The sequence below is a fragment of the Borostomias antarcticus genome (genome assembly GCF_949987555.1).
Source record: "Borostomias antarcticus genome assembly, chromosome: 21".
NCBI classification, from domain to species: Eukaryota; Metazoa; Chordata; class Actinopteri; order Stomiiformes; family Stomiidae; genus Borostomias; species Borostomias antarcticus.
This window is the reverse complement of record NC_140254.1, coordinates 220,135-230,059: the sequence shown is the minus strand read 5'-3', so window position 1 is coordinate 230,059 and position 9,925 is coordinate 220,135. Positions and strand designations below refer to the sequence as shown.

Below are 9,925 nucleotides of genomic sequence, written 5' to 3'. Positions count from 1 at the left end.
GGGGGAGCGGTGAGCAGCTGCGGCGCTCGGGAATCATTTGGTGACGTAGCCCCCCAATTCCAACCCTTGATGCTGAGTGCCAAGCAGGGAGGCAATGGGTATCATTTTTAATAGTCTTTGGTATGACTCGGCCGGGGATCGAACTCACAACCTCCCAGTCTCAGGACGGACACTATAACCACAAGGCCACTGAGCTGGTTGGTCCATCCCCAGGACACTAGTCCGGGGGCATTAGCAGCTCTGTTAGCCAGCTGTACCCTGTGTGCTCCTCTCAGCTGTGCTGTCAGGAGGGCCTCGGGGGGGGGGGTCCGGGGGGGGGGGGGGGTCCGGCCGGAGCCCCGCTGACACATCTAGTCCTGTCTGTCTCCCCTCAGCCTCGATCAGTGTGTACTGATCCCCCGCCACCCCCGCACCCGCCCCCACGCCCACCCCCCGGCCAGGCGTCTGCTCTGACAGCACAGTCCCCAGCCTTGTCCCCCCCCCCACCCCCACCCCCACCGATCCCCCCCCCCCCCCCCCCGCCCCTTTCTCACTGACTGAGAGAGACAACAGCCCCAAACTTTCTGCTGATGCGAACGAAACAGTCTCAAAGTTTGACTTGTTTTTTCGATCAGAATCTGTGGATGTGGAGTTACTGAGCATGGAGAGATAGAATTATCTCCCTCTATCCCTCCCTCTATCCCTCCCTCTATCTCTCCCTCTATCCCTCCCTCTATCTCTCCCTCTCTCCTTCCCTCTGTGGATGTGGAGTTACTGAGCATGGAGAGATAGAATTATCTCCCTCTATCCCTCCCTCTATCCCTCCCTCTATCTCTCCCTCTATCCCTCCCTCTATCTCTCCCTCTCTCCTTCCCTCTGTGGATGTGGAGTTACTGAGCATGGAGAGATAGCATTCTACCAGCATTTCAAATCAGGGAGAAGAGATGGAATTTTACCAGCATTTAAAATAAGGGAGTTATGATGCAAACGCAATAGTCTCAAAGTTCAGTTTGGAGATGTGGAGTTACTGAGTGTAGAGATGAAAAAAACAACAAAGGGAATTAGGAAAACAGAACATCTTGGTTTATTTCCGTTGAGAGACAAGAACACGTGCTCAGCCCTAAACCATTGTATCCAACATCAGAATCACGGCTGTTCCCTTCTGATGAATTCTGACATGATACAAGAAACAATTAAACATCAGTCAGGGAGGGAAAAGGAATTATTGAGCCAGAAAATTGATTTTTGTAACGGAACGGAATGAGCTTGAAAAGAGACGGCTTTACCTGTTCCTGTTCTGAATTCGCCCCTGACAACAGCATACAGCATACTGTTATACAGTATGTCACTGTAATGAATGGGTTTGGGTCGAAACAGCTGGTGTAGATCAACTGGGTTACTCATTTGGAGGTTGACAAAAATAGGTCAATTACTGTTTAGACTGTAGTCCTTTTTATGTCCTTAACCCCCCCTTCACACTCTCAACTCCCACACTGTATCATTAACCTCTGACCTCTGCCCCCCAGACCCCAATGACTTGTAACGGATTACTATGGCCTGCAGCAAGACAGGCCACGAGTAACTGTACAGGAAAAACACGTTATCCAGTGAAATTCAATTTAGGCTTACGGTACACAGTGAAATACATCAATCCTGCTCGACATTCTCGACATTTAGCAAAAGTGATATTTGGGGTCTTTTAGTATTAACTCTGGCTCATTTTTCCCACTAGTGGTTGAAATCTGCAGAAGAATGCAAGAATCTACCTGAATGCATTTAAAAAAAAAAAATCCAGTCTGAAATTGGGGTAGATGGTTCCGCTGTAAGTTATCATCCACTTTCAACTATGAATTGTTCTGAAATCCCTGACAGCAGTGCGTTCTCAATGGTAGAACGTCAATAATCCCACAGTAAAGTGAAATACTGTAAAAGTCCAGAGCTTGACTTCCTGTCTTGGTGTGTTGTGTGTGACCCATTTCGCTTTTGGAGGACTCTACTGTATATATAAATATACAGTACTCCAAAAATAAATCCATCCTCTGGTGTGGTCCTCCCAGCCCTGCTCCTCTTGACTCCTCGTCTCCCCTCTCTGCTCCAGACAGCAACTTTATCCTGGCCAATGCGCAGGTGGCCCAGGGCTTCCCCATCGTCTACTGCTCCGATGGCTTCTGCGAGCTCACGGGCTTCTCCCGCGCCGAGGTCATGCAGAAGAGCTGCGCCTGCAAGTTCCTGTACGGCCCCGAGACCAGCGACGCCGTCATCCTCAGCATCGACACCGCACTGGAGGAGCGCAAGGAGTTCAAGGACGAGATGATGTTCTACACAAAGACAGGTGAGCAGGACATGATGTTCTACACCAAGACAGGTGAGGAGGACATGATGTTCTACACAAAGACAGGTGAGGAGGACATGATGTTCTACACCAAGACAGGTGAGGAGGACATGATGTTCTACAGAAAGACAGGTGAGGAGGACATGATGTTCTACACCAAGACAGGTGAGGAGGACATGATGTTCTACACCAAGACAGGTGAGGAGGACATGATGTTCTACACCAAGACAGGTGAGGAGGACATAATGTTCTACACCAAGACAGGTGAGGAGGACATGATGTTCTACACCAAGACAGGTGAGGAGGACATGATGTTCTACACCAAGACAGGTGAGGAGGACATGATGTTCTACACCAAGACAGGTGAGGAGGACATGATGTTCTACACAAAGACAGGTGAGGAGGACATGATGTTCTACACCAAGACAGGTGAGGAGGACATGATGTTCTACACCAAGACAGGTGAGGAGGACATGATGTTCTACACAAAGACAGGTGAGGAGGACATGATGTTCTACAGGTGAGGAGGACATGATGTTCTACACCAAGACAGGTGAGGAGGACATAATGTTCTACACCAAGACAGGTGAGGAGGACATGATGTTCTACACAAAGACAGGTGAGGAGGACATGATGTTCTACAGGTGAGGAGGACATGATGTTCTACAGGTGAGGAGGACATGATGTTCTACAGGTGAGGAGGACATGATGTTCTACACCAAGACAGGTGAGGAGGACATGATGTTCTACACAAAGACAGGTGAGGAGGAGGACAGGAGGAGGTCCGGCGTTACACGTTTCCTTCCTCTGGTCCTCTTCTCTTCCCCTCTGCACCATTGGGAAGAAACAGGAGAAACAAAATGGCCGACGTTTACTGAGAAGTAGCTATCGCTCGTCAGGTTTCTGCATCAGTATTTCGACAATGGCACTGACATAGTTCATATACTGTAGACCAGGGTTTCCCAACCTGGGGTCCGAGCCCCCCTTGGGGGGGGGGGGCGCCAACGATCGCAGGGGGGGCGCCAGGCCTCAGATAAATTGAGGCCTGAATATATTCAGCTAGACAAATATTTGTTAAAGAAACATGTCATTGACATGTCACACAGCAATTATCACAAAATACATGATTATGTCTGATAGGGCCAAAAACCTACTACACTACAATTCTACGTATTTAAATTCAACAAATTAATCGGAGACTCCGAAACGCGTCCACATTGACGTTAATGCTATGTTGTTACGCTTCATCGTACCCTAACTCACACCTGATGGAATTTGCCCCCACCTCCCCCTCCCCCAAGTCGGTGTGAATGTCGATACCTCCGTAGGACGTAGACTGGCCGGGGGGGCGGGGGAGGGGGGGGGGGGGGGGGGTCTCTAGGGAAGAAAGGTTGGGAACCACTGCTGTAGACCACCAATATATATCCACTGCATCGCTCACTAGTCAAACCCAGCACACTAAGAGTAACAGCATCGCTTATATGTATTTATGTAACCCTTTATTTAACCTGCCTCATAGCCTACGGTTACATAGTCATCTCAACTACTTTGATTATTCTAAGGCTCCGTTTACATGTGGTCGTCAGAGTGCTCCTTTTAAAATGGAAGGCTTTTTCCTCTGGTTATTTCGGGGGTGTTCCTATTGAAATCTTTCCTGCATGGATGGAGGATTCTGAATGGATGGATGGATGGATGGATGGATAAATGGATGGATGGATGGATGGGGCCATTCAGTGGTGAGCTCATATTAAAGCCCCATTTAGCACGAGCCATCGGTGAGAAGCGGCCAGCGTTCATTACTTAACACCGAAACGCATACAACTTTAATTACGCTCGGCGCAGTAATATCTCTCCCTCTTTCAGTATCACTTTTCCACTCTCTTCCTCCCCCTCTCCCCCTCTCTCCCTCTTTCCCCCCTCTCTCTCTCTCCGTTTCCCCTCTCTCTCCCTCTCCCTCCCTCTCTCTCTCTCTCTCTCTCTCTCTCTCTCTATCATTATACTTTGCCTTTCACTTTATCTCTACTGCCTCCCTTGCATTCACGCGGCAGATTTTGCAAGCTGCTCAAAACGCAAGGCGCACCACATTGTCCCTGACCGACGCTAGTCGTTGCCAAGTGACAGAGCACAGCGATCACAGGGCGCTTCCTCCGCCGAAAAGTTTCAATATTTCCAACTCTCCGGCGCTAATAAAAGCCGAGACGCCAGGCTTCAGCAGGGCAGCGCGCCGGAAGGCTCCGCACGCCCCGTAGACAACGCGGGAACGCAACGCGGGAACGCCGTGACAAAACTCTCAAAACGCTGCCTTTCTCTTCATTCTGTCCCTCTCTCCTTCAATCATTTTCTCTCTCTCTCCATCCCTTTCTCTTACTCTTCTCTCTCCTTCCCTCTATCCCACTCTATCCCTCCCTCTATCCCTCCCTCTATCTTTCCCTCTATCCCTCCCTCTTTCTCTCCCTCTATCCCTCCCTCTATCCCTCCCTCTATCCCTCCCTCTATCTCCCTCTCTATCTCTCCCTCTATCTTTCCCTCTATCTCTCCCTCTATCTCTCCCTCTATCTCCCTCTCTATCTCTCCCTCTATCTTTCCCTCTATCTCTCCCTCTATCTCTCCCTCTATCTCTCCCTCTATCCCTCCCTCTATCCCTCCCTCTATCCCTCCCTCTATCTCTCCCTCTATCTCTCCCTCTATCTCTCCCTCTATCTCTCCCTCTATCCCTCCCTCTATCCTTCCCTCTATCTCTCCCTCTATCCCTCCCTCTATCTCTCTCTCTATCTCTCCCTCTATCCCTCCCTCTATCCCTCCCTCTATCTCTCCCTCTATCCCTCCCTCTATCTCTCCCTCTATCCTTCCCTCTATCCCTCCCTCTATCCTTCCCTCTATCCCTCCCTCTATCTCTCCCTCTATCCCTCCCTCTATCCTTCCCTCTATCCCTCCCTCTATCTCTCCCTCTATCCTTCCCTCTATCTCTCCCTCTATCCTTCCCTCTATCCCTCCCTCTATCTCTCCCTCTATCTCTCCCTCTATCCCTCCCTCTATCCCTCCCTCTATCCCTCCCTCTATCTCTCCCTCTATCCCTCCCTCTATCTCTCCCTCTATCCCTCCCTCTATCTCTCCCTCTATCTCTCCCTCTATCCCTCCCTCTATCTCTCCCTCTATCCCTCCCTCTATCTCTCCCTCTATCCCTCCCTCTATCCCTCCCTCTATCTCTCCCTCTATCCCTCCCTCTATCCCTCCCTCTATCTCTCCCTCTATCCCTCCCTCTATCCCTCCCTCTATCCCTCCCTCTATCTCTCCCTCTATCCCTCCCTCTATCCCTCCCTCTATCCCTCCCTCTATCTCTCCCTCTATCCCTCCCTCTATCCCTCCCTCTATCTCTCCCTCTATCCCTCCCTCTATCCCTCCCTCTATCTCTCCCTCTATCCCTCCCTCTATCTCTCCCTCTATCTCTCCCTTTATCCCTCCCTCTATCTCTCCCTCTATCCCTCCCTCTATCTCTCCCTCTATCCCTCCCTCTATCCCTCCCTCTATCCCTCCCTCTATCTCTCCCTCTATCCCTCCCTCTATCTCTCCCTCTATCTCTCCCTCTATCCCTCCCTCTATCTCTCCCTCTATCCCTCCCTCTATCTCTCCCTCTATCTCTCCCTCTATCTCTCCCTCTATCCCTCCCTCTATCTCTCCCTCTATCTCTCCCTCTATCTCTCCCTCTCTCCTTCCCTCTATCTCTCCCTCTATCTCTCCCTCTATCCCTCCCTCTATCTCTCCCTCTATCTCTCCCTCTATCCCTCCCTCTATCTCTCCCTCTATCTCTCCCTCTATCCCTCCCTCTATCCCTCCCTCTATCCCTCCCTCTATCCCTCCCTCTATCTCTCCCTCTATCCCTCCCTCTATCCCTCCCTCTATCCCTCCCTCTATCCCTCCCTCTATCTCTCCCTCGTCATACTCGTTTTGATCTTCCTGTTGGTTTCTCTGCCAGTGTGATCTGCAAATATGGCCATATGTTCACCATCAGATGCATTTTCCGTGTGTGTGTGTGTGTGTGTGTGTGTGTGTGTCAGTCCACCCTCACACACACACACAGAGTGATGGCGATATCACCAGCAGGGGAGGTTTAGTAAGAGAGAGGAATCGAAGCAGTGTCCTCAGGAATCGCCCTTTTTACGCCTGCACAAACACACACACACACACGCACGCATGCACACGCACACACACACACACGCACGCACACACACACACACACACACACACACACACACACACACACACACACGCACGCATGCACACGCACAAACGCACACACACACACACACACACACACACACACACACATTCCACTTGAATCACTCGCTAACATGTTGCATGGAGTACAGTCCATACTAAACGAGTTGTTTGGCCTGCAAAATGTTCTTTCTCCTCTGAGAAAGGCTTGGTTCTGTGTTCCCTACAGCAAAATGTTCTTTCTCCTCTGAGAAAGGCGTGGTTCTGGGTTCCCTACAGCAAAATGTTCTTTCTCCTCTGAGAAAGGCTTGGTTCTGGGTTCCCTACAGCAAAATGTTCTTTCTCCTCTGAGAAAGGCTTGGTTCTGGGTTCCCTACAGCAAAATGTTCTTTCTCCTCTGAGAAAGGCTTGGTTCTGGGTTCCCTACAGCAAAATGTTCTTTCTCCTCTGAGAAAGGCTTGGTTCTGGGTTCCCTACAGCAAAATGTTCTTTCTCCTCTGAGAAAGGCTTGGTTCCCGGTTCCCTCCAGCATCAGGACTGGCTGAGCTGGGCTGAGAGGGGGGTACTGGAGGGGGAGTTGGTTCAGGGGTACTGGAGGGGGAGTTGGTTCAGGGGTACTGGAGGGGGAGTTGGTTCAGGGGTACTGGAGGGGGAGTTGGTTCAGGGGTACTGTAGGGGGAGTTGGTTCAGGGGTACTGGAGGGGGAGTTGGTTCAGGGGAGCTGGAGGGGGAGTTGGTTCAGGGGAGCTGGAGGGGGAGTTGGTTCAGGGGTACTGGAGGGGGAGTTGGTTCAGGGGATCTGGAGGAGGAGTTGGTTCAGGGGAGCTGGAGGGGGAGTTGGTTCAGGGGAGCTCGGGGGATAAACGGGGAGCTGGTCTATTCAAGGCTCCGCCTCCTTCCGCTGGGAATCCCTGGAGCAGAAAAACTCTTCCCCTGGGATCTCACTGAACATGCATGCACGCATACACACACACACACACACACACACACACACACACACACACACACACACACACACACACACACACACACACGCACACACACACTCACACACACACACTCACACCTTCTGTACCAGTCATCTAGGGTGTGTGTGAGCATTCTGGAAATGGTTTGGTTATATTAATGCAATGCGGTAATGTGTAACGTGTGTGTGTGTGTGTGTGTGTGTGTGTGTGTTGTGTTCCCACAGCGGTGTTGTTCTGGTGCCTTCTGGACATTGTTCCCATTAAGAATGAGAAGGGTGACGTGGTGCTCTACCTGGCTTCCTTTAAGGACATCACCGACACCAAAGCCAAAACCGTCCCAGAAGACAAGAAGGAAGGTGAGTGTGTGTGTGTGTGTGTGTGTGTGTGTGCGTGCGTGTGTGTGTGCGTGCGTGTATGTGTGTGTGTGTGTTTGTGTGCGTGCGTGCGCGTGTGTGTGCGTGTGTGCGTGTGTGTGCGCGTGTGTGTGTGTGCGTGTGTGTGTGTGTGCGTGCGTGTGCGTGTGCGTGTGTGTGTGTGTGCGTGTGTGTGTGTGTCTGCCGTCAGTAGACTTGATTGCTCACCGCTTACAGACGGCGTGTAATAACTCACATTACTGTAAATAACATAACAAAACATGGACATTTTCTCTCACACACACGTACGTAATTAACACTTTTGATGACAAGAACTTGCTGACGCTGCGTGCTTTTTGTGCCAGATGAAAGCCTCAACACGATGGAGGGAGGGGGGGGGGGGGGGGGGGGACAAGCTATTCCAAGTGGAATCTGCATGATAATTCTCCGAACACATTTGCATTTTAATGTCACTGCATGAAAGGTGTAAACACACCTCTTAGGAGGGGCTGGCCAGGCACCAGGCGACACAGGGTCACCTCTGTCCAGGGGAAACCCGTCACACACACACACACACACACACACACACACACACACACACACACCTCAGCGATAACCCAGTTAACTCTCACTCCATCCGTCCCTGAGGCTGATTGGACAGTGTGCTCTGAACAGGGGAACACAACCTCTTTGTTATCAACAGCCTTTCTGCCCCACCCCCTCCCTCTCTCTCTCTCTCTCCCTCTCTCTCTCTCTCTCCCTCTCTCTCTCTCTCTCTCTCTCTCTCTCTCTCTCTCTCTCTCTCTCTCTCTCTCTCTTCCCCTCTGCATCTCCCTCTATTTTCACCTCAGTCCCTATCCTTCCATCCTCTCCTCCTCTCCCCCCTATCCTCCCCCCTCTCTCCCTCTCTCCCTACCTCTCCCCCTATCCTTCCATCCTCTCCTCCTCTCTCCCTCTGTCCCTTCCTCTCCCCCATATCCTTCCATCCTTTCCTCCTCTCCCCCCCTATCCTCCCCCTCTTTCCCTCTCTCTCTACCTCTCTCCCTCTCTCTCTACCTCTCCCCTATCCTTCCCCCCTCTCTCCCCCTCTCTCTACTTCTCTCCCCCTATCCTCCTCCCTCTCCCCCTCTCTCTACCTCTCCCCCTATCCTCCTCCCTCTCCCCCTCTCTCTACCTCTCCCCCTATCCTCCTCCCTCTCCCCCTCTCTCTACCTCTCCCTCTATCCTCCTCCCTCTCCCCCTCTCTCTACCTCTCCCCCCCTATCCATCCCCCTCTCTCCCTCTCTCCCTCTCTCTCTACCTCTCCCCTATCCTTCCCCCCTCTCTCCCCCTCTCTCTACCTCTCTCCCCCTATCCTCCTCCCTCTCCCCCTCTCTCTACCTCTCCCCCCCTATCCATCCCCCTCTCTCCCTCTCTCTCTACCTCTCCCCCTATCCTCCTCCCTCTCCCCCTCTCTCTACCTCTCCCCCCCTATCCATCCCCCTCTCTCCCTCTCTCCCTCTCTCTCTACCTCTCCCCCTATCCTCCCCCCTCTCTCCCCCTCTCTCTACCTCTCCCCCCTGTCCTCCCCCCTCTCTCCCCCTCTCTCTACCTCTCCCCCCTGTCCTTCCCCCTCTCTCCCTCTCTCTCTACCTCTCCCCCCTATCCTTCCCCTCTCTCCCTCTCTCTCTACCTCTCCCCCATATCCTCCCGTCCTCTCCTCCTCTCTCCCTCTCTCCCCTATCCTGCCTCTCTCTCTCCCTCTCTCTCTCCCTCTCCCCCCCTATCCTCCCGTCCTCTCCTCCTCTCTCCCTCTCTCCCCTATCCTGCCCCCCTCTCCTCCACTCTCCCCCCCTCTCTCCCTCCCCCCCTCCTCTCTGACCTCCCCGGTTACAAAGTGAGGGGAAATTCATTAGATCTAAAAATAAGTGTCTCTCTGTCTCGGGTGTCTCAGAGCTCCTGCCGTGTCGCGTCCCCCAAGGCTCCCCAGGTTTATGGATGAGTCCTGTCTGCTCGCCTCATCTGGGGTTCACACACACACACACACACACACACGCACACACACACACGCACACACACACACAAACACACATACATAC

The 9,925-nt window shown here is 52.2% G+C and overlaps 1 protein-coding gene across 1 annotated transcript in view; it reads left to right on the top strand.

Moving 5' to 3' along the window:
* Positions 1-9,925, top strand: part of kcnh8 (potassium voltage-gated channel, subfamily H (eag-related), member 8) — a gene marked incomplete at both ends in the record, with an annotated part of 68,527 nt that overhangs the window by 23,787 nt on the left and 34,815 nt on the right. The window contains 2 exons of the mRNA XM_084455489.1: positions 2,078-2,311; positions 7,719-7,850. Of these exons, the coding sequence (XP_084311615.1) occupies positions 2,078-2,311; positions 7,719-7,850 (366 nt within the window). The remainder of the gene's footprint in view (positions 1-2,077; positions 2,312-7,718; positions 7,851-9,925) is intronic.